Below are 24,721 nucleotides of genomic sequence, written 5' to 3' on the forward strand. Positions count from 1 at the left end.
ACCAATCTGGTGTAATTTTACCAACTTGCCATTCAGAGAGTCAGAGGCACGTGTTTCCTGCAGCCTGACTGTGCTTTCAGCTCCTTCAGCATCCCCTGGGATGGGCTCAGGTGAAGTTTTTCTGGAAAATAAAAAGACATTTTGATATGATAATAACCAAAATCTGAGCATCCAGCATAAAAAGCAGCAGCCAAGAAGGAACTCCTGGAAAAGCTCCATCTGTGTATGGCCATGAAAAATTAGCCCAGAAGCACCACAAGTATCCTAAATTCCAGTCCTAAGAGAATCTATTTTGGCAATAAGCACATCTCAGTGCTGGCAGCCACCCCAGCCAAAGGGGCTTGGGTATAAGGGGCCATAGGACTAAAGGAAAGAATTCCCCACTGTTCAACCCCAAACCTTTCCCATTTTCAGCTGGTCCCAGACAGGGTTCTACCTATCTGCTGGTTTGGAGTGAATTACTCCAGTTACCCTGGCCAGGTTTTGTTCAGCTCTACAATGATTATTTTTTGTTCCAGCCAAAAATTTCTTTGCAGAATAGGGTAAAAAAGATATTAAATCTAAATTCTTTTACAAGACAGGAAGAAAAATGGTTTTTCTCACAAAGTACTCAGAAAAGCAGGGTGCCTCCAGATGCTATTTCACACAAGTCAGGCCTGTGACTGCCTCTGGATGAAGTGAGATGTTACCTATTACAATGGGAAGGCAATAGAAGACTGGAAGAAGCTCATAGCCTCCAGACAGGTTAGATTACCCTATCTGAAGAAAGTAACCATCAGAAATGGATGCTGATCATTCTTCAGGCCAGAATTTAGAGCCATTTCAGAGGGTTTTTTCCTCCAGCTCCCCCGCTCCACTCCTCAGTAAAATGAGAAAGAATTCATAACCCGTGTCAGCCACAGCCAGATAATCCAAGACTTAAAGAGTAGAACATTTCATGTAACCTCTTTTCTGCCCTCACAAATGCTTTAACAACTTTAATAAGATAATGTATAGCTATTATCCTACAGCAAGTGTAAGTCAAACAACTATCAGCTATTATTTCAGCAACAGAGTGAATGCTCAGTGTTCCCATAATCCACAGCCTGGAACAGTTTACACATTGTCAATTTTAGACAGAATTGGCTTTTTCCACATATCAAAATGTACACTGATAAATGGGAATTGTTTAGCAGACCCCACATGGCTGGGTAATATACTGTAGCTCAAAAACGAATAATGAGAGTATCAGTTGGACTTCTGAATTAATGATACCTTAAATTAGTTTAATTAATTAGTTTAGTTACCAGAGTAATTTAGTTAGCAGATTAATTAATGTTTGTTGAGTGCTTGGAGATAAAAGCCACATATAAAGGCTGTTATTAGAGGGTGGATCCAGAGGTGCAGGTTTTCCTCACTCTTTATTTATCCCAGCACCAGGTAGATCCAGGGGCTCACTCTTCAAGCCTTCCAGCAAGCACAGTGTGGAGGCTGGAATTCCCCAGGATATGCTCCAACTCAGGCACTGCCATAGTCAACAATCAATTGGGAGAATATATTTAAAAATTTAAAGTTAAAGTGTTTTGTTCTCACCCCCTTTCCTCCAGGCTGTGGGCTCACACACATCCATACACACTTTGTTTGGGTGCACTTAAATCTCATCCCACTTCCTGCCACTGTCCCCCACATTTCTGGCATGTTCTGGACAGAAAATCTAACAACACATTCATCCAATCACAGACAAAAAGCACAAGGTTTCAAAGGTGCATCTGTACCTCTGGGAAGTTGCCATTGCATCCAGGTAAGGGTCCAGCCCAAGAGCAACATCAAGAGCTTTTTGTAAGTAATTCCTGAGCTGTTCAGGTACACGAGAGTCATTGAGGGCTATTTGTTTGGCTTTGAGAAGGTTCTCAGCAATATGCCCAGCCAGAGTTTCTGAAATGGAAATTAAAAGGAAGAATAATGATTTTGTAACTGCTCAATCAGTGGAAGTGGAGTTTAAAGTACATAAACACAGGTGTGCTTTTTTCTTTTTTTTTTATACAAAATACAGGGGTTTAAAAGGCTATGAAAACAATCATGAAAACCTTTTCAAACTGAAAAAAATCTTATATTTCTAGTAGATTTTTGCTGCATGCATTCTCCCTTTTTCCCCTCAGAGCTGATAAAGAATAAGAATGCTTTAAACACATGAATTTTGCTTTTAAAGCTCCAAGACAAACATCTAACATCAAATAACTGCATACAAACCCCCCTCCTCCAGGTATGATTTTCCTTGGAGGAAGGAGAATGTTCCAAAACTGCTCTTGCCAAACCAGGCAGGAGATGCAGGCAGTGGGTGAAGCTTTGTAAAAAGGAGGATCTCTGTGTCAGTGGGATGCACAAGCATCCCCCAGCTGTGTCTGTGCTAGGGAGGCTGCTGTGCATCACACATCAGCATTTCAAAGGCTGTGGAAACATCTCCAGGATCACCTTGCTCTGGGGGCCAAATCCCTGCTGCCCATGGCACTGAACCTGTCTGAGATCCCAAAAAACCCTGGCAGCAATCCATAATCACAGTGAGCCCAGAGGGTGAGGCATGGTTCAGAAAAATTCCCCAGTCCTCGAGTGTAAGAGCACGTGCTGGGTTATGAAAGCACCTGAGAGACACAGGCCAGGAGGCTCTGAGTGGAACTGGGGTGGAGCAGATTGCCCCTGGCAGGGTTTTACTGCCTGAGGTAGAAAAGCTGCAGAGAACTACATGGAGTGAGAGAGAAGAGGATGTCTCTTTTACTTCTGTGGCTTTCCAGTACCTGGAGGGAGCCTACAAGAAGGATGAAGAGAGACCATTTACAAGGCATGTAGGACAAGCAGGAATGCTACAGAAAGAGGGGAGGTTAAGATCAGCTATTAGGAAGGAATTTTACTCTGAGAGGGTCATGAGACCCTGGCATAGGTTGCCCAGAGAAGCTGTGGCTGCCCCTGGATCCCTGGAAGTGCCCAAGGCCAGGCTGGACAGGAGTGAAAGCTGTCCCTGCCCATGGCAGGGGGATGGAATGGGATGGGCTTTAAGATATTTTCAAACTGGCCCATTCAGTGATTCTATAACACAATGCCATGATTTACATCTCATCCCAATCTCTAACCATCAGGGGCAGTTTTTATCTCTTCCAGCAGTTTCATAAATAATCTCAATTGCAGGAATAACCATCCCTTTCCCAAGCCCTGCTGGTTTGCTGCCCTCAGCCCAGCTGCACTTCCAGTGAAGAGGACACACACACAGTCTTCTTGCAGCGTTCTCACCACCACATGAGGGAGCATCCTGGGTTTTCCACTGCACTTCCACACAGTGCTGGAGGCTGGGATCTGCTCAGCCTCCCTGCCAAGCACTCAGAGGCTTTTTTGCTAATTTAGGAGTAAAAACATGTTTATAATCCATGTCGGCTTTTAGTAATCATCATGTTATGCTTCTGGATAAGTAACAGACAGGGATTGCCTGTCACACAAAGGGCAGAAACAAGACTTAGCTGCAGCTGTTTTGTAACCTGTGTTATAACACCAGATGTGAGAGCCAAGAGGTGCTGCAGGGAGAGGGAGCAGGCAGGGCATGGCAGGGGCAGCCCTCCGTCCAGGATTACACAACCTTTGCAGAGAGAGCTGCATTTTTTGCAGCCTGGTGATGCTTTGGGCCAACAGCAGAGGTCAGAATTGCCCTCATTTATGCAAGCACCAGACAAGTCAGAGCAGAGCTCAGGGCTGGCTGCCTGGCCCAAGGCTCTGAGCACTAAACTTTATGTAACTACTTTTTTTAAAAGGTTATTCCAGGAAAAAGTGCTTCATTTCAGTACACAGTTTTACACAATCCCAGTAAAACTGCAAGACTATATTAAGAACTAATTTAGATTTCCTGATTGTGTCCTTATGGCTCTATGTATGCACAGACATCTCTTTCCATTTCCTAACCAGTTGTGCATTATCATCAACAGGAGAAAAGAAAAACAGCTCATTCAGAGGAAGAAAATACTGAAAATAGCCCTACCATGAAAGGGCAGGAAAGGACTGCTTTAAGTCTCCAGCAGCTTCATAAAGAAAGATAAAGTGGCAATTCTTATTTGGACCATTCTTGCCAGCAGAATGGTTCCCAGCATCTTCCTGGGCAGTTGCTGGGAGCACAGCCACCCTGCTTCACAACTAAGCTGACTAATAAATTGCAGCTTCTGCTCTGTCTGAAATCAGGAACTTTTGATCCCACTGAAGCCAGGAATCAGGACTTCAAGGCTGTACATGTAGGACATCAGTGTCCCCTGAGCAGACAGGCAGTGCAGTGCCATGGAGGGACCTGCTGCTCCAGAATCACAATTAAACTCTGCAGTTTGTGCTCAGATGGCACATTTTAGGTGGGGAAAAGAGAAGGACATTTTACTGTTTGCAGGGAGCCTCCCTGAAGAAGGCACAGAGACAAGAAGACAGTCTGGATTTGGCAAAAACAAAGCAAAGACATGAGAACTAAAAGACCAAATCTTTGGTTCCCATTTTAAGGCTATCCTCATTTCACCTTCCAGGCTCTAGATCTATTTTGCAGCCCCAGCAATGTCTTCCAAAAGAGCCCCCCCTTCCTAGCCAGGGCAGAGCACTGAACCTGATCCACCTGGACACTTTGCTGCCAGACTCTTTGGTGCTCCTGTGCCAAGCACTTTGGCAGGAGCTGCTCAGTGCTAAGCACTTGGAAATCCAGCCTGCTAAAATCATCCCAAACAGTTCCAGCCATCATGTTCACCAAGGGACCTCGAGCATTGACAACAGCTTTTCCCAACCCTCCCCTCTTTGCCTCAGTGTGTAATTGATGTCCCAGCACATCATGGCCCATGTGGGGACAGGGGTGGGCTGGCAGTGTGGCCAAAACGTGAGTGCATGGCCATAAAGCATTGCAGGGGATCCTGAGCAGAGCTCAGCCTGCTCAGCCTTAGCCTCAGCATCCACAGTGCCAGAGCCTGCAGCAGTGATGGTCTGGGGACAGGTGGCACCTTAGGGATGGAGGGGGAGCATGAAGAGAGAGTGGGAGGAAGAGAGGGGACACTGCTGACCATGGCAGGAGCCAGAGATCTAAACTCTGACTGAACTTCAGGGGAAGGCAAGGAAAATATACACTAGCTGATACATTTTTTACAGTTTCTACTGCTAGAAAATAAGCTGAAAAGCTGAATATCCCCAGTGCCCCATTAGGGAGAGAAATTATTCATAAAACAAGCATCACAGCCAAAGCTCTCTTGACATTGCAATCGACCACCACCCCACCATTCCTTTCTCCTGGGATTGTCCCACTCCCTCCACTCCAGGTTCCTGCAAACCCATCTGCTGTGCTCAGCCTCTCTGCTGTCTCTGCAAACCCCTGCAGGTCCCATCTCCATGGGGAAAGTGGGGACCCAGGACCAGAGCATCACATGGTGTCCCCTCCTGTCACACCACTCTCACAGGGAGTTTACCTGAAGGGTTATGCATGTTCCTTCTTGTCCCCTGGCCTCAGAGGATGCTGTGGTGGGTTTGCTGCCTCTGCAGAGCAGGAGGTCGGCGCTTGGGTGCTCGGTGAGGGGACAGTCTCCTCCCTCAATCACCAGGGCAGAGGGGGAGAGGCTGCGTGGGGAGGATGGCCCCGGGCTGGGGCTGCACCCGCCTGTCCCACCCAGAGCACAGGCAGCAGGTGAGATCCAACAGCATCTGACAGAAAAAAGCACAACAAAGGAGCCGCCTTTCAGAGCCTTTGCTTTACATAAGACTAAGTTCACATCCCGACCTTGGGAAGCTGCTGGCTCTCAAGGAAGTAATTGGCAGTTTCATAATCTTCTAGTTACATATCACAGACATGTCCTAGCTAAACCACCAGGTATGGGGCCAAAAACGTCCCAGGGCTCTGAACCCCAGATTATCTACAAGTGGTGCTTATCCACAAGGTGACCACTGCCCCACAGAGGCAAACATTGGAGCAACCCCTGCTCTGGGGCCAGGTCTCTGCACAGGCTGGGGCAGCTTGTGTCACCTGGGTACCAGTTGATCTGCATCCCAAAAAAAGGTCCCAGGAATAAACTGGCTGGGGGAGGCATCAGGAGCAAGCACTGGGAACATCCAAGGTATCCAAAAGTTCCTGCAGAAAGGGCTGATGAGGAATTAAAGCAAAGTCCTTAAAGAGCGTGTGGTGGAGCTGAGGTGGGCTGGCCATCTCCTTTTCATTCAGATGAAACACAAATTGAAGGTAATGAGGAAATATGGACTTCTCCATAACCAGAACAGCATCTGTCACCTCTGGGCTGTATCACCCTGGGCTCATTCACTCAAGGACTGGCTCAATGTACCTGCAGAGAGAGCCCAGGGCTGGGCAGGAGAGGGGAACAGGCTGGGGGAGCTCACACAGGGCTCTTGGCAGCCCCTCTGCAGGATGGAAGGTACAGGGATCTGGCAGTCATTGGTGCTGGCAAGCAGCTGGACTGTGGAAAGTTAATTTGTCAACTTCTCAAATGTAACAGAAGACATTTCAGCATCCCCAGAATAGAACAGGGAAGTATAAATAGAAAATAAGTAAATACACACCATGAAAGAGTAAAAGGAAAGCAAATAAAAGAAGTCTCAGTGCTGACTGTGTTGTTATTAATTAAAACAAATAAACAAGATGAAAAAAACAGACCTCCTGGCATACCTAAGATTATTCTGTTTTATGATTTAGTAAACAACAAACTGCATTAGAATTGAGTTCCTGCAGAAAGCAATAAAAATTGCATTTAGATTGGGAGTTAAAATTTCAGATGAATATTTGGTAAACAGGCTGTGACATTTAGTGTGCCATCTAATCCACACACACTAGTTTTAAGGTGACTTTGGGCAAATTGTTTAACTTCTGGGACTCTATTTTCTTCTACAAAATGGGGTTAACAGCCTGTCCTCTTTAAAAAGCATTTTGCCATCTGGAGATGAAGCCAGCAGTGAGGACTGGAGTCAGGAGTTAGACACTTCTTGGAGCAGGGCTACATGGCTTTGGAGATTTTTCTTGCAGCTCTTTCTCAGTATTAATTTTGAGATAGTTGAAGGTTTCAAAGTGATTTTGGCTGCAATAAAGCCTTCAAAGCAATGACACAGCACTGTCCAATGGGCTCTTTAAGATCCATTTTTTACTGCCTCTGCTTTTACATCTGATTTTGGTTTTCTTGATCTTTGTTTCTGAACAAGGACAGCTTTCAGAAACACAGCTGAGAAGGTGGCAAAGACAGGTTTGTGCCTTAAGGCACTGCTGGTGAAATCAAAGGAAGATCTTCCTGTGCTGAGCACACAGAGCTGTATGCCAAGGGAATACTTCATGTGGCAACCTGAGCCTGGGGGCCTCCAAAAGTCCCAGCTGCAAGATCACATGGAAAAGTGAATTGTGCATCCCCCAGTCACGTGGGGAACAAAACCCAGCTCATGCCCCATACAGCCCTTCAGGAGATAAATCCTCTCTGATGATTTTTTTAACTCACCATAAAAGCTAAAATATATATTATACATAGAGTTTTGTTCCTCAATTCAAGAGGATCCCAGAAATGTGAGCTCAAAAGAGGTTTAGCCAGCTGGTGTTGATCCCCATGCTTCTGCTCCTGTCTCATCCCATAAGAGCAGCTAAAAGCTGCAGCCAGATCAGAGGCTCTGCTCAGCAAAGGTGGTTCCTGAATGATAAGAAGAATCACACAAACTGCCTTTCATAACTTTAAATTTGCTGCAGGGCATCATGTTGGAAGTTAATGCATGCACTTCTATTGTACATCTTAAGCATTATAAAACCAGCTGATTACACAACCCCATCCTGGCAGTTGCACGTGTCTTCTAACATTGCTGCCACCTCTAACGTGCATCCCAGATTAGGTAATCTCAGTTTTGTAATTAATTTCTCACATGGAAACGAGACCTCCCCTCTCAATGCCTGGTCACCCTGGAGCCTTTAAAAAGCACCTCAAAGGCACCCAGTGATGGGAGATCTCTGGACAGGGAGATTTCACCTTCTGGAAGCATGCTGGTGACAGAAGAGGTGTGTGCTCCAGCAGTCCCAGGAGCCACCATGGCCCAGGAGCCCCGGCAGACGGATTTCCAGCTGGTGAGAGTCAAGAGCACGTGGAGCCGCATCAAGAAAGGAGAAGCCCTTTGCAACGATGAGGACGAGATCACTCACTCTGAGGCAAAAATGTGAGTATAGGAAGGAGCCTGTGTTGCTCTGGCTGGCCAAACTGGGGCCAGCTTCTTGGTGGGATGGAAAAACCATCTTGGGTGCCATGGCGGCTTCAACCCGCAATGACAGAATTACAGAAATACAGAATTATAGAATTACAGAACTACAGAATAGTTCCCACTGGAAGGGACCTTTGAAGGTCATCTAATCCAAGCCCCTGTGATGGGCAGGGACACCTTCCACTAGACCAGGATGCTCCAAGCCCCATTTAACCCAACCTATGTGTACAAACCTGTGGATATGTCCTTGGGAACACGTTCAGGATGGCAGAAAGGGTGGTTGCAGTGCTCCTTGACACAGCTCGGAGTTACAGAGAGAATTTTATCAACAGCCTCCATTTTTGTAGACAGGAATTTTCTTTAAACTTCTGAAAACTTACACAGGGACATCTGCGTGCTGCACTTGGGCTCTTTCTCTCCACTTCTGTGAAACTGCAATCTGTGTGTGCAAAATCTCAGGCTCAGGCACGGGAGACAGATGGGTTTATAGAGGTAATCGCAGACAAATTAAATGGATATGTGGGAAAAATATGCTGTCACTGACAGCAGCAAAACCCTTAACACATCCCTCAAACTGCAGAAGACACCTAATGCTGCTTCAGACCAAGCAGAGACAAAAATTTCCCCCAGGGATACATCCGGCTCTTTGCTGATAGAACATCTCTCCAGTTAATTATCTTTTAATTACAGCATCCTCCTTTTCATTAGCACATGGAGCTCCATTCATGATGTGGATCTTTTCATGTCAGAAGTTTTCCAGCCTTTCTCATACTCAGATTTTAATGGCACAAGTCAAACCCTTTTCTCAGCCAGGTCAGAGGGACCTTCACCAGCGCTGGCAGGGACCATGCACGAGCATCACCCAGACAGAGCTGCAGCAGGACTTTGGCAGACCCAAAAACATCCTGCTGGACCTCAGTCAATAGAAGGATGAACCTGAAAGAACACCCAGAAAAACCCTCAGCTGACATATGCTCCCACAAGGGCATGTTCAGCCCCAAATTCACTATGATTTTTGTACAGCACAGGGGCTACAACGGGTACTGGTTGTACCATCCAGCACCCAAAGCTGATTCCACCAAATAATATTCCAAATTGTCCTGTCTCTTAGAAGGGTCACATACCAGAGATGAATGCACGTGGAGTCAAGCTATAAGATCATGCATTAAAATGTACACAATTGCTTTTTCTGATAATACATTTGAAAAGCCAGAAGAAATTTTCTGGAAGGTGTAAATCCTCACTGGTTTTCTTTAAAAGCTATGGAGTTCAAGGGCTTTGAGACCTCAGGACTTTGAGACTGAGAGACAATTTGGTAAAGAAAGCAGAGAAGCATCTATTTCAACCTCTAAGTGAATGTTCAGGCATGTGAAAAGAAATTGGGCATGTAGGGAAATCTGATTATCCAATGAGTATCACAGAAACTAATTTTTTACTGAAATGCAGCTCAAAAAACAGTCTTATATAAACTACATTTTACCATTTCCTTCTGCCTCATTTTTTTTGTTTTCTTTTTTGATTCCTGACTTGTTTTTTCCCTGATTTGGCCATCCCACAGAAGGGGTTGTAGGGTTGTGTTTTTCACTGATTTTAGATAGCTAATTAATTTTGGCTTTTATTTACCCTTGAAAACTCCAGTATGGAAATGTTTCCCAACTCCCAAATAATTTTCTTTCCCTTTCCAGGAGTACTTACTATTTCTGTCATACTTATTTCAAGGTAGAGATCCACTAGCTCAACTAAAGCATTGTAGAAACACTGGTCTGAATGGAGATGTGTGGCTGTTTACAGACAGACAGGTATAAATTAATTCCTATCCCCCAGATACACCATCAGAGGATGCTTCCTCCATAAATATGGACAATTTTGACAACCTCTTATTTTACCCACTCCCTTTTTGGAAGCTGAAATTATTGGGATGGCTCATTTTTTATGGGTTTTCAACTTCTAGCATGAAAAAACAGGTCCCAGCCCTTCTAGACTGTACCTTTTTAATACTATGTAGAAATTCAGACATTTAACTCTTCACTAAGACATTGGAGAGCTTCTCCATGAATAAAATTGCTGAGCCCTTACACCCAGGGGGGCGTCCCACTCTCACAGTCCCATTTTTATGCAGTGCATGGGCAGGAGACTCCACATTCTTCACCTCCCAGCTACTCCTTAAACTAGCTCAGACATGCACAGGTCAAAGTAGGAATACAGTGATTTCAAACCATGTTTTCTGATCCTTGCCAGAGGCGAGTACATCTCCAAAGATGGGATTTCCTGGATAATTGAAGCTCCCATCTATTTTTGTTACAAAGTGGTAGAAACATACAACATTCTGGAACCCTCCAACACCACTCTGCTCTGGGGTCACATCACTGACCCCCAGCAAACAGAGCTCGCCACCACCAGCAAGAGGAAACTGCGGCGCTTCATCGTCATCGACGAGGTCGTTGACAAACTTTACGGCTCCAAAGTCAGAGAGTACTTCGAAAAGAACAATGTCCAGCACAAAATCCTCGCCCTGCCGACCACCGAAGAAACAAAATCCATGGAGCTGGTGCTGAACATCCTGCACGAGGTGCAGAGCTTCAGCCTGGACCGGCGGACGGAGCCCATCATCGCCATCGGCGGCGGCGTGTGCCTGGACATCGTCGGCCTCGCCGCGTCGCTCTACCGGAGACGCACGCCCTACATTCGTGTCCCCACCACCCTCCTCTCCTACGTGGATGCCAGCGTGGGGGCAAAGAATGGGGTGAACTTTCTGCAGTGTAAGAACAAGCTCGGGGGCTACACACCTCCTGTGGCGAGTTTCCTGGATAGATCCTTCATCCAGAGCATCCCCCGGCGACACATCTCCAACGGCCTCGGGGAAATTTTAAAGGTATGCATTGGTGCAACTGCAGTTTTCAAAACTCAAGTCATACAATGGTTTGGGTTGGAAGGGAGCTTTGGAGGTCACCAAATCCAATCCCCCTATGATGGCAGGGACACCTTTCACTAGATCAGATAGCTCAAAGCTTCATCAAACATGTTCTTGAGTATTTCCAGGGATGGGGCATCTACCAAACTTCTGGAAAACTCATTCCAGCATTTCACTTACCCCCATTATAAAAAATTTCTTCCTCACAAACTAGGCTGAATCTATCTTCTTTCAATTTAAACCACCATCCCTTGTTATGTCACAACGGGCCCTACTAAAAATCTGTCCTCATCTTTCTTGCCCTTGTTAAGTGTTGAAAAGTAAAATGCCCAGAAGCATCCATGGTATTGCATAAATAACTTACAGGAATCAAGGTGGGTAATCAAAGGTGCATGGGGACTTTTAACTCTCATTGAGTCTATAGTTTTTACAGCTGCTAAATTTGCTAGAACATGCCTTACACTCAGTGTCCAGTGCTAACCCTGCAGAGGAAACTCCAAAATTCACAGCCAGACACAGCAAAAACAGGGAATAAAAGCTTCATCTTTCCACTGAGGCTGATCCATAGCACTTTGTAATGAACTCCTGGCAGAGAATCTGAGGCTCATTATGATGGGGATTAATAATCTGCAAGATCATTTGCACCTCCCTCAGTGGGTATGTCGAGTGCGGTCAATCAATCTCCTCCGAGGCAAATTCTACTTCTAAAATTACCTGGAAAGTGCACAGTAAATGGCTTTATGTCTGGAGAGCTTTGGAAACTTTTGATAAAGCAGAGTTCAAGCTATTAAAGTGTATTAGAGATGAGTTCATCAACAGCAATTTTCAGTGCTTGCACAGTGAGAAATCCCCAGAATACCTGGAGGTTTCTGGCAGGCACTGTGAATTCCTCAGGTCACCATTCCCCACTGCAGGGGTGGGGCTAATGGCTGAGTAAGAGAGGGAAAAATATGTACTTCTAATAAGGACATCACTTTTAAACTCTCATATTCCCTATACTGCAGTGTTTTCCCTCCTTCCATTGCTTGAAGAGCAACCCCAAGGGTTAGATGAGAGTTGCCCTGGTATTAGCCACCACCCAGTCCCTGTCCTGAGGATGGCCACCATCCAGTCCTGAGTTTCTTTCCAGGCACACAAATAACCAAAGCTCGTTACAAATCTGGGCTATGGGAGCACACAGCAAACCCCCAGCACGGGGAGAGCTCCCATCATCTCTGCCCACTGGGCATTTCCAAGCTGCCTTTTGCACACACCTTCACTCAGCACAGCTGACAATGTGTGACACCACTGTGTCACATTCCCTAGAAACCTGCTGAACACAGCCCAAATACATTTGTGCTAACCAGGAACTGTGTCTACAGAAACACCTTTTCAGGTTACAGAGGTCCACTCACCACATGTGCAGGTGTTTCTTTGCTAATGTATAACATGTTATTGCATCCAATCCACTGAAACACTAAGTTTCCAACAGCACGTACAAGGATCAGACAATCATCCTTAATTATCTCTTCTTTGTCCCAGATGGCCCTCATGAAACACAAAGGGCTGTTTGACCTGCTCAAGAACCATGGCAAGCACCTACTGGACACAAAGTTCCAGTCCTGCAATGGCTTTGCTGACCACAGGGACGCTGCACTGCAGACTACCAGGATTGCCATTGAAACCATGCTGGAAGAGCTGGCTCCCAACCTCTGGGAGGATGACCTGGACAGACTGGTTGATTTTGGTCACCTTATTAGCCCAGAGCTGGAAATGGTGAGTTACAGACTTTACAATGCAATATCCACTTAAAAGATAAAATTAAAAATAAAAAAAAATAATTGTGAAAATGAGCTAACTCCAGATTTAGACATGCTACCCCAGGTCACCCAGCACACCAGCCTGGTGTCAAAAGGACTCCTTGTCCTGCCCTGTTTTCCCCCACACTCCCACCCACTCACTCCAGTTGCTCCTTCTTACTGGGCACTTACTGAAGCTCAGAGAAAACCAAATTCCAGTGAAGCCACTAGAAATCACCAACGTGAACAGCACACAGGCATGGAGGCCACAGGCCATACTGCTGGGGAGAAATTGTCACTGGGGAATGAGGAGGGACACCTGCACCTTATCCAATATTCAGAGCTCACCCTCCATCTCACGGTGCTCCATCAGTGATTTAGATCCTAGACTCCTATGGGAGATTTTAGCTGTGATTAATCATGTGTAAAACAGATCATCCTAGCAACCCATAAATCACAAGATGCCAACATCCAGCACCCACAGCGAGTCAAACACCGATTTCCAGGGGCACTTTTAGAAACAAACCCCGCCAGTTTCCTATTTGCCACCCCACCCTTCTGTGCCCCCCTTTGCAGAGGGTCCTGCCGTCGCTGATGCACGGGGAGGCCGTGAACATCGACATGGCCTTCATGACCTACGTGGCGCACGCGCGGGGCCTGCTGGGCGCGCAGGACAAGGAGCAGATCCTGCAGTGCATGCGGGGCCTGGAGCTGCCGCTCTGGCACCGCGGCTGCAGCTGGGCCCTGATCCAGAGCGCGCTGCGGGAGCGCCTCCGGCACGGCGGGGGACAGCTGCGGATGCCGCTGCCCACCGGCCTCGGCACGGCAGGTACCCCTGCCCAGGGACCCCGGGAGCTTGGGGACAGCCTGGGAATGTGCTCTGTCTGCACAGCTGGGCACTTCTTGTGCTCTTTTTCGCAGCTTGGTAAACCCATCGAGTGACAGCATCTCTCCTGTGTCTAATTAATTGCGTTGTGATTAACCAATTCACCTTGCAAAGGGAAGTGCGGCTCTCTGGGAGACAGACCAGCAAGAGGAAAACAAAAAAACAATTTCCTATACTTGAAAAGATTTGTTAAATAGTCCTTGGCAAAAGGAATTTAATTTTTTGCTGTGCCTAGAACTAATGCTTGTAAACTAAACAATATCTGTTCAGTATCAGGGATTAAATACTGATAAGATTTAAAAATAAGACAACCAGCCCCTAGCACAGAAGCAATGCATGGCACCAGGTTGTGATCTCTGGCATCTCTTTCCTTTTCACACCACTTCCATAAAGCTCAGTCTCTCACAAACAAAAAGGCTCTCACAAACTGGAGCAACTCTGCCACAGTCAGTCAGTTTGTGCAGGCAGGAAAAGCTCCTCTGGGTGTCCTATTAACTACAACTCTTATTTTCCAGACATATTCAACGACACCAGCGAAGAGACCCTGGAAAGAGCATATGAGCTGTGGGTCAAGGACTGCCAGACAGTGCTGGAGGAGGAGCTGCAAGCCCAAGGTGATGGCCCTGTCCCAGGCCTGAGCTGTTTGTCACTGTAAGGTAATGGGCAGAACTGAATCCTGAACAAGATCAATCCAGAAGCACCCGTGAAACTGCACCCACCAGAGCTGCATGGAACAAGGAGAATATTGGCATCTGATGTGATATACCTTTTCCCATTTCTTTACTTGAAAGGGAATCCATTATTGCTGAAGAAGTGAAACCACCAAGTGCCTGTAGTGTAGCTCATAGCGAACAGCCTTCTTTCAAGGAAAGTGAGCAGGATTACTCATTTATTTAGTTAATCCAAGCTGGTAACTGCCATGGCCTTTGCCACTGGTATCCCACCTTGCTTGTGCTTGGAGCCCTGACATGAGCAGGTGTAGCTGACTCATAGACCACGTTATGGCACCATGCAAAATTTCTATGTTATTTAAAATATTTCAAGTAGGTTATAGCCTTCACTGGTCCTTCTTTTCTTCTTGGTGTTCTTGTTTTCTCTCACTCAAAAGAGCAAAACAAAGAAGCTCATCTGCCAGCCTTTGCACCCAGTGTAAGGGAATGACACACTCTGGTTAGAGGCACCACCACAAGGCACAGATCAGTAAATATCACTGCTGGGCAGCACATGGGGGCTGTCTCTGGGCAGTATGGCAGCCTTTTCTCTTGGGACAAAGATATTTGGGACATGCTGGCAAGTCTCCTTGTGCTGCCCAAATATTTGTGGTGTTTCCCTTTGTAAGCTCTTTAAGCCACCTGTGTGACAAACAGGGCACAATTTGCAGCACTGCTGACTAAGAACAAGGTTGGGCACCTGGAAATTGTGCAGAAGCCCCTGGTGTCCCCACAACTGCCATAGGGCTCCTCATACCTGTCAGACCCTGGCTCCTTTCCCATCTCTACCTTTCATGGTTAGGTAAGGCCAGCTGGGGAAAAACAAGAGAAATTAGAGGACTCCAGGCAAGTTCATAATCATCAAGCAGCCTCAGTGTCATGTCTCAGGATCCTGGCAGACTCAGAGCAGATTATATAATGGATGCTAATGGTGAAAAACGTAAAAGGAATGCCATCCTTCTCCCTGGAGGTCCAATCAAAGGAATTGCAATCAACAAACAGCCTTTCAATTATTTACAACATTATTTGTTTTTTCCCCACACCAGTTTGTGCTGATGTGCTGGCTTCTGTTTTGCTAAAGTAATAAAAGCTACTAAAACTGAAAAATGTTTGAATGATTGCATTGCTGCCCACAGTGTGTGCCTGAGTACCTTTGCATGTGCTTGAAAGACAGAGTGGAGAAGTGTGACACAGAGCTGACAAAATAAATCCCTTTTCCTCTTGAGCTTGGAGAGGAGATACCTATAACTACACAGAAAGCCCTGCTCAGCCTTCTCCAGAGCAGTGCACCCCTCCAGTTTCAGGACAGGGCTTCACACTTGGTACCATCTTACCAAGGAGCTTTAGAACACAACTAAGCTTTAGAACTCAGAGCCACAACTTCTTAGAAATAAATTCATAATTCCCAGACTTAAATAAGCCTGGGGCTATCAATGAACTTATCTCCTTTTTCCAGACCATCAAACACAGGCTCATTCAGTGGGTTTCTGACAGCAGCCACTGTGTGGGGAGAGCATCACTGCTTCTCTCAGGATCCACCAGCACCAGCAGCTTTGCTAGAACAGGCAGGGACAGTGCAAGAGGGGAGCAGGTGAGGGCCCATGAGTGTCTGGAGGAAGGAGTCAGAGGATGGACCAGGCTCTGCTCAGGGTGCCCAGCAATAGCACAAGAGGACACAGGCAGAAATGGATACACAGAAACCTGAACTTGAGGAAGAACTTTTTTGTTGTGCAGTGACTCTGCATTGGAACAGATTGTCCAGAGAGGGTGTGGGGTTTCCCTCACTGGGGATATTCCAGAACTGTCTGGACACAATCCTGTGCTCTGGGATGACCCTGATTGAGCAGAGAGTTTGGACCAGATGATCCACTGTGGTCCCTTCCAACCTGAAACATTCTGTGACCCATTCTGTTTTTGGGAACATGAGAGAGCTCCAGGGACAGCAGTCTGAGGGGCAAAGGTGCTGGGAGCCATTTAATGTTGTGCTTACAGTGATCACCTGGGCTCACTCACCCATGGTCCTCCTCCTCTCCAGCAGCTGTGTGGGCCATTTTTCACACCAGATAACCTAGAAATGGATGAAGCACAGGATACCCAAGTCAGTGTCCTGCAGCAGTGCCCTACTCCCATCCACCTCCACGGAGGAGGTACAATAAAAACATCAACTTGAGTTGATGTCCAGGGGAGACTTTCAGGAACCCAAGGGCCTCTGGCACTCCATTTCCAGGGAAAGCCAAGGTGCAGCTTAGCAGGGTTGAGGTGAACTGAACTAAAAAGGGTCACAAAACCACACATGCACATTAGGAGCCCAGCACCCAGAACTGACATGTTACTGGTGGCAGTGACCTGGCTGTGGGTCACCTGCCAGCCATTCCCCCATGCTGACTTTGCCAGTGGTTGTGTCTGTGACAACATATCCAAGGAGCTGAAGCACAATTAGGACTGAAAAGTGAACACATGATTATTATTTTTTTTTACCCTCCCTTCTGCTATGGGTGACAGAACACAATCAGCCCCTGACGTGCTTGGTTGCTTGGTAGCAGACAGGCACATTTTTAATTATATATTAAAATATGCTAAAGAGCATAAAACTGCGTGACTAATATGTGTGTATCAAGAAAGGCACATGACAGCAGCAAAATTGCTTCAGTGTCTGATAAAAAGTGCCTCTGCCAGGCTTGTCATCAAAAGATCAAGGGAAAGGGGTGGAAAGTATTATTAATAAAACAGTGACTTTTTAAAATACCCCTCATTGTTTGAGGTGCATTTTTTTTAATGTCTAGCATGAATTTAATTTTTTTTCCATTTATTCAGCTTTGATTTAGTTCCTGCTTTTTCAAACAGCACTGTTATATTAGACCTAACATCTCTGCTTATTCTCTTATGATGCATTACTCCAAAGAGAAAAGCAGCAAGTCCCAGTTGGGTCCTTGAAGTGTAAGTTCTTTATGGATTTGTTTGAACAAAACTACTTAAGTGGTCAGAGAATAAGAAATTATTTTATTATTTACAAGTGCTGAGTAATTTCTTTTGCAACAACCTGCTCTATAAACTGCTTTTCAATAGGGGAAAAAAGAAGAGAAATATTAATAAAGTCCCAAACCAAAACCAGTCTATGATTCTGTGGTTCTGGAATGCACAAAGGAGTATCCAAGCAGCAATCACTCATGCCCAGTGAACTCAGTGTACTCAGTGTAAAATGAGAATCACACCAAAGGTCTTGAAGACATTAAAAGATTTTATTTAAATGTATTTGAAGTGGCTGAAGAAACAGTGCTGAACACAAGAGCAATGCCTGCTGAACACAACACAGCATCTGCCCCCCTGGAGCTGATACCTGCTGTGAATTACACACTGCACTCAGAGAAAACAACCTGCAAACGATCGAATCAGTGAATCACAGCTCGCCTTGGAGCAGGGGGGTTTGCTGGGCTGGGATGGAGTGCAGGAACCCGAGCCTGGTGGGTCTGTGCTGGGAAGGACACAGCCCCACAAGAGTGTGCTGTTCCCCACTCTTTTGATTCAAGTCTGACTCCTGCTGCTGTCACAGCACACAGGAGGAAAGCCAGAGGGAGCAGGAGCTCTGGAGAGGCGCTGCTGAACAGCAAGAGAGCAGGCAAAGTGTTTGAGCAGGAGCAGAGCCCCCAGAGCGTGTGCCCCATCCACCGAACCCTGCCTTGAGGCAGCATCCTCAGTATGCACAACAACCCCATGGTGACATATATATATAAACAATCGATATTTACATGCTTTGCACATAAATATTGCATGTAAATACTTTTATGCCCTGGTCCTTCCTGCTGACCTCCTTTGCTTGCACAGCTCTTGGACAGCACTAACACAAAAGGGTCTGTCACAGGAATCATCACGTCCCTCTGTGATGCCAGAGCACAGCTCCTGTTAAGGGCATCACTCCCAAAATCTGAGCTGGGAAAGGAGCAGTTTTAAGGAAGGGTGAGCCTCAGGTCACAGGCAAACAAAACAGTGCTGCTGAGTGTACTCACATTTGACTTGTGAGGCAGTATCCTGTCAAGCCTCATTGATTTTAATAACTCAGGAACGCTTTTTCAAGCCATTCCTCTGCAATTTTAAACAAGTGTATTTCAAAGGAGCTGGAGCAACAGTGTAGGACAACTTTCAGGGTTGGGACATCCCAGACTGAGAGCAAAAGGAGCTGAACTCACCAAGGCAGAGCCATCACCACCTCACTCACCTGCTGGGCTCCCAGGTCTCCTGGAAGGAAAGCACAAGGAGGTGACACGGTGGCAGTGTCCTGCTGTGCCACCACACCTCACAACCGAGCCCTGCAGCATCCTCCAGCCTGGCCATGGGGATTCCCAGCCAAATTCCACACCAGGCACAGCTGGACTTACTGTTAAAGTCCACTTCCTTACCCTGCACTGAAATTCTCATCTTATCCAGTGCAACTGAAAAGGCTTTTAAGCAGAGCTGCCACCAACCCTTTACTGACACAGAGCTACTGCCCACAGCCAATATCCCCATGATGGGTGTTCTGTTCTTCCTGCTCCTCCTGGGCTCTCCAAGCCAGCCAAAACCTTGAGATGCTTCCACCCACAGCAAGAAATTCACTCCAAGCTGACCACAAAAAAAAATGACCACCAAAAGCAAAGTCAAAATGCATCTAAGAACTCAAAACATCTATTATATCCTAGGCTGCTAATAAATAGATTTTCAAATGCAGTACTACTACATCCTAGGCTGCTAATAAATAGATTTTCAAATGCAGTACTACTACATCCTAATACTATGCTTGATTTCTAAAGAAATTACATTACAAAACCTGCTGGAAACACTCATGAGCTTTTACTCAAGTATCTTCTACAGCAAGGGAGTGGGGCTGTTCAGCTGCAGTTCTAGGAGAGTCAGGCATTTTTTTGGGCTGGTTTTAAATTAAGCTAGTAATTTTAAATCCAACTGAATTAGGTATTTTCTAGTCTAATAGGCATCAGACTTTCAAGACACTGGTCAAATTCAATACTTCTGTTTATACTCAGGGCTCAAGCCCCCTGAGACAACACTCAGTAAACCCCCAATGCTGCTGCAGCAAGGTCCACAGAGAGCAGAGGCTCAGTGCTGTGAGCACAGGAAGTAAAAGGCTGTTGAATAAAAAGAACAGAAGGGATGAGAGAAACACAGACAGGGAGAAATAATGAAGGTGGGAAGACAAAACAAGACTGCAGCTGGTTCCTCACCAGCAGAAGCCAGGAGCAGCTGTTTGCATGTTGGCTGAGGAGGTTTGGGAGGAGTGAGCAGAGAGGGGACAGGGATCCCACCATGCACAGGTGTGCAGGAGAAGGGGGTGAGGTGCTCCTGTGTAGGACGGCTGGGGACAGGTGAGCTTGCAGGAGTGACAGCAGGGAAAAGGGGAGCCCATGACCCCACAGGGCACCTGATGAGCTGCAAGGGACAGCAGGGGAGGGAGGTAAATATCAAGAGCCCATGGAAGGGGAGAAAGGCAATGACATTTTTCCACATTTTACTCCTTACCCTGTTTAATTCCTTACTCTGGACCACAAGCTCTGGGTTTCTCCACTTTGGCATGCATTTGCAAAGCCCAGGTGGAGCCTGTCTGAAGCTTCATTCCTGTGTGTCATTGCCACACAAACACAACTGGACAGCTCTGGTGGAACCAAGGATGCCAACCAACACCAGGTCAGGGACATGGACACATCCAAGGCCAAGTCACAGACACAGAAACGCTGCAGGGACTTCAAAGGCACAGGAAAACAAGATCCACTCACATGGAAAACGAGTGACTTACACAGATGTATGTGAAAAACCAAATGCTTTAATCCATCTATCAAGAACAACAGTTCAAATTATTTCATTGGATACATTAATATTGATCCATAATTTACAGTGCTATGGACCATACACAAATTATTGCTGCAGTCAACAGCAGATGAATATCAACATTACAGTACCAAGCATCATAGCAAGAGGCAGTAATTAATGTCACTTTTTCAAGAAATATAGGTATTTATACTATTATCAACATCAGCTTCCCCCCCCAGTGCATTTTATGTCAAACAACATAAATGTAAGTGCATTATTTTGTGCTTTGTGCTTTCCTTATGTACCTTCTTTTTGCTTTTACAGGTTGTAAGAGTTAAATATTGCTTTATAGGCCAAAAGCAGTAAGGAAGAACTTCATGGTACTCTGCATGTCCCTGCCTGTTGCATGGCTTTGGCAAAGTCAGCATTGGTCGGTTCCCCACCCAGCTGCTGAGGGCAACGACTCGTGTGCACTCACTGCACCGAGTCCATGCCACACCCTGCCCGTGGCTGCTGCCTCTGTCCTGGCCACCAACCCCTGCTGAATGCCACAGCCATGCCCTCCACCATGCTCCAACAAGGCACCTCCCATTAGCACCCACTGGGGGTCTGTGTCTCCTAGAGGTGTCCCCAGGGCAGTGTCACCATCCCAAGGGTGGGCAGGCTCAGAGGAGGGCTGTAACCTAAGGAAACACGGGGGGAAGAGTGAGCAGGGCATGGCCAAGTTATGTGTTACCCCAGAAAACACAAGGTATAGGAGCACACAACACAGCTGCTGCAGCCACAGAGACTTCTGCCAAGGAATCCAGCTCTTGATGGAATGGTTGGCCTTGAATCCTAACTCACCTCCACACAGCATGTAAAATCAGAAGTCATGGTTGTCAGCGAGTACCAGTGGTTTTACATAAGCTTGAAAAATATTCATATACCACAGTCTAGACTTGAATTTCTGAATGCCCAGGGCAGGCACCAAACCAAAAGCCTCATTCAATACATTCAGTGGTTCTCAGTTACTACACTCCAGCATGCACACCCTGATTTGTTGTGCCAACGCTGCAGAGCTGTCCCATTTTCTGGGAAGGGCAACACGGCCCTGTGTTATAACTACAAGCATTTTCTACAGCCCTGACTTTCCTACCTGTCACCCCAGGCAAAGAGCAGCACCAGAAGCCTGTACCCCCATAGCTGACTTCGAGCTATGGCACAGCTGCCCTGCAGAACTGGGGGCAGTTCCTGCCCAGGACCATGGTGAGCACAGCACATCCTGCAGCCTCCTGGGTCCTGCCTGGGCCAGAGCTCCTCTACCCTAGGAAAGACACATTCCCAAAAGCTGTCTGGGGTGAGGGGGAGAGGCATCATTATAACCCAACTCCAGCTCCTCCTTCAAAAACTAAAAAAGAAAGGAAAAGAAGCCACAACCCCGCGGTTGCATCAACGCTAACACATCGCTGGCGGCTCAAGCGGGAAGGGAGGGCTGGACACAGCCACGGGAAGAGTGACAGGAACACACAGCCCGAGTTCCACAGCCCCACTGAGCCTGAGCCTCTGTGCTGGGAGCACAAGGGCCAGGCAGGGGACACCAGGAGCCTTCCCCTGGGAGAGGGCTCAGCCATGGGAACTCCCATCACCATCCCCGGCCACCCCGTCCTACCCAGTTCACATTTGGTTTCTGAACACTACCTGCTGAGCCCAAGGGTTCCTTGGAAAGCTGGCCAAACTGGCACTCAAGTTACTCACCGTTGCACTCATCCTATGTAATTTCCAGTGTAGCACAAAGGAGAAAGGGAAGCTCTGGTTTTCTATCTGTAGGCACCATGCTACACTCAACGCCCTACACACCACCACCCAAAGCTCTGTCTATGCCACACTTCAGTCAGTGCTAGTCGAGGAAGACTACAACTAGAGTTTAAGGCACTTCATTCTGAACGAGCTACGCCTGCCAGTCAGCTGTAGGCTGCCTTGGAGAATTCCATTCCCTCCGTCTAGCTCGGAACACCACCTGTCACCTCCGTGGAACACCTAGGCTGGATATAATACAAGGAAAACTACCGTTATTGCATAGGACTACACTTGAGTAGATAATGCACCGAACTACTTTTACAACATGGTTGCATGTTAAAAATTAATAACATTGTTATCAAGTAACAGTTATTTGCAGATACAGTAATTTACTCTTTTTTTTTGTTGTTTTTTTTTTCTCTTATGTCAGCCTCAGTGCTGAAATAGAACACGAATTGCTCTAACGGGTATATTAACTACATAGTTATGTTTCCAAGCATATTACTACTTTTTTTCTGTATCACTAAAAATAAATATGTAAGTTCAGTTTCTCTACAGAGTTGTTTTATTACCTAATCTAAATTTTTACTCTACCTTAAATGCGTTTAAAAACATTTTCAAAGTGAGACTGTAATATACAAAATATTCTCAAAATCTCTCTTAAAACACAGAACCCTGCATAAAAGCTTCCTTTCAAGTGTTTACAAAGAACGCAGAAAACTTCCAATGAGTTTTAAAAATGTCAAAAAATTGCTGCAATATTAAGAGGCAAAAATCTTACAAATGAAATACAAATAAATTTAAAACAAAAAGTTGAGGATAACTAAGGAATCCATGCAAATCAAAAGAAACTGTACAATGCAATTTAAAAAAAAATAAAGCCAATTAGATATGTACAACATAATGTGCCCAGCTGATAATATGCATAATTTTTTTTTGTCCAAAGGGTGTATTCCCAACTTACAGTGCTCCAGCTTGGTTTGCCATTGGCAAAGCCATCCATGCGTGTCACAAAACAAAATAAAAATTTAAGAGGAAAAACTTGAACCATGATCAAAAGGAAAACCCAAATCAGCTCAGAGTAAAATTAAACAACACTCTGAGACACTCACATCTCCCTGCAGTTTCAGCAATAGCATTTTATATCACAACCAACACAATCAGGATGTCTTAACACTTGGGTTCAGTTTGTTTTCTGAGTGAAGTCGGGTGGGTACTTTCCCTAAACACTTGTCATGTAAGACCAACATTTGAAGGACACTGTATCTTTAAGGCAGCGCTATTCAATTAATACAATTACAAATTGGACTTTTTGTTGTTGTTGTTTCTTTACATTCTTAAACTTTACATTTTGTTTCCAAGTAAATAGGTTGCATTTACAATCCTACAATTGCCCCCTCCCCCCCTGTAGAAACAGACTCTTCATCTGTAATTCTATTGCTTTGAGTAGATTTGACCAGTTCAAAGTTCTTGGCGAATCCAGTTCACAGATTCTGTACATATGCTGTACAATATATTGGAGGCATTGGTAGTTTTAAAATAGAATATACAAGTTTCTTCACAAAAATTCTAAAAAAAATCCTATATATATAATATATACACACACGCACACACACTGATGAAGCACAAAGGGGAAAAAAAAAAATAAAATCAAAAAAATTCTACAAAAGGTAAATTATTTCATCTACTGATCAAGAACCAAAGCAGTTCATGAAAGGTGTGCCAACAGATGCTAACAAGCATGGTCAGTGTCCTCCATGCTCACGCTGCTCCGCCTGCTACTCGTCTTTGATGCCCCAGGAGAGACGGAGGAGAGCAGGGGGTCAGTCACTCCCACGGGGGACAGGGTATCGTCCATCAGGATATCTTCCAGTTTGGAGCCCATTTTGGCAGGAACCCCGTAGGTGCCAGCTGGGTCAGTCACGTTGCCCAGGTTGTCGCTGAAGCTGATGGTGCCGTCGGTGAGGTCCAGGGTGGTGGTGCACGACAGCTCTGTGTGGTGTGGCATCATGTCTTGGCTGCAGTTGTCCAGCACAGGCTCCTGCTTGATGACCCTGTTGACCATGTCAGGGGAGCAGAGGCCTGTAGATGGGACAAGGGACAGTCCGTGCGCTCGGGCTTGCATCTCCAGTTCCTGGGAAGGACAATAAGGGGCAAATTAAAACAAAATCTGGAAGTAAAATCTGTCATCTTGTGCTTGTCTTGCAGCTTCCAGTTTCCTCCTCCTGTACACATTTCCTCCCTTTCCCATAGTGACAAGTGCTTGTACCTTGCACACTCCAGCCCTGCAGATTTTCACCTGAACAGTGGAGTCTCAAAGAGGTGGGTGAACCATCCCACACAGGCCCTTCACACTCCTCCTCAGCACCTACACCAGAGCCAAAACCCAGCACCCTGCAGCACAGACATGTTCCCCTCAGGCTTCTTCTCAAACCAGTGCCAGGATAGGCAGGTTTGGCATCAGGTAGGGTGAGGAAAACATTTAAAAATAGGGAAAAAAAAAAAAAAAGAAATAGCAGAAGCATGTGTTTAGTAATTTTTAAGAAGTCGTATGTGAAGGCACAGCATGTCTGTGTGATCCTTATCAATTCCTCCTGAGGCTCTGGAGGGGACATTTCTCACCCTGCAAGTCTGGCAGAGCAGCAAGAGGTCAATCAAA

The 24,721-nt window shown here is 46.0% G+C and overlaps 2 protein-coding genes across 5 annotated transcripts in view; one reads left to right on the forward strand and one right to left on the reverse strand.

Moving 5' to 3' along the window:
• The first annotated feature begins 7,987 nt into the window (after positions 1-7,987).
• On the forward strand, positions 7,988-15,589 carry LOC130258334 (2-epi-5-epi-valiolone synthase-like). The gene is made up of 5 exons (XM_056501603.1): positions 7,988-8,160; positions 10,441-11,074; positions 12,635-12,868; positions 13,468-13,720; positions 14,293-15,589. The coding sequence occupies exons 1-5, from the start codon at positions 7,988-7,990 to the stop codon at positions 14,430-14,432; spliced, it is 1,434 nt and encodes a 477-aa protein (XP_056357578.1). The 3' UTR covers positions 14,433-15,589.
• A 4,687-nt stretch (positions 15,590-20,276) lies between these two features.
• MITF (melanocyte inducing transcription factor) overlaps positions 20,277-24,721 on the reverse strand; it is a 97,912-nt gene continuing 93,467 nt past the window's right edge. For all 4 annotated transcript variants that reach the window (XM_056501364.1, XM_056501362.1, XM_056501365.1 and 1 more), the window contains one exon: positions 20,277-24,196. In XM_056501364.1, the coding sequence (XP_056357339.1) occupies positions 23,795-24,196 (402 nt within the window). In that variant the 3' untranslated portion in view covers positions 20,277-23,794. The remainder of the gene's footprint in view (positions 24,197-24,721) is intronic.

The sequence above is a fragment of the Oenanthe melanoleuca genome, chromosome 12 (genome assembly GCF_029582105.1).
Source record: "Oenanthe melanoleuca isolate GR-GAL-2019-014 chromosome 12, OMel1.0, whole genome shotgun sequence".
NCBI classification, from domain to species: domain Eukaryota; kingdom Metazoa; phylum Chordata; class Aves; order Passeriformes; family Muscicapidae; genus Oenanthe; species Oenanthe melanoleuca.

Coding starts and splice junctions, on each gene's coding strand:
- LOC130258334 (XM_056501603.1), top strand. CDS start 7,988: ATGCTGGTGACAGAAGAGGTGTGTGCTCCAGCAGTCCCAGGAGCCACC. Junction 8,161..10,440: donor ACTCACTCTGAGGCAAAAAT/GTGAGTATAGGA, acceptor GATCCTTGCCAG/AGGCGAGTACATCTCCAAAG. Junction 11,075..12,634: donor GCCTCGGGGAAATTTTAAAG/GTATGCATTGGT, acceptor TCTTTGTCCCAG/ATGGCCCTCATGAAACACAA.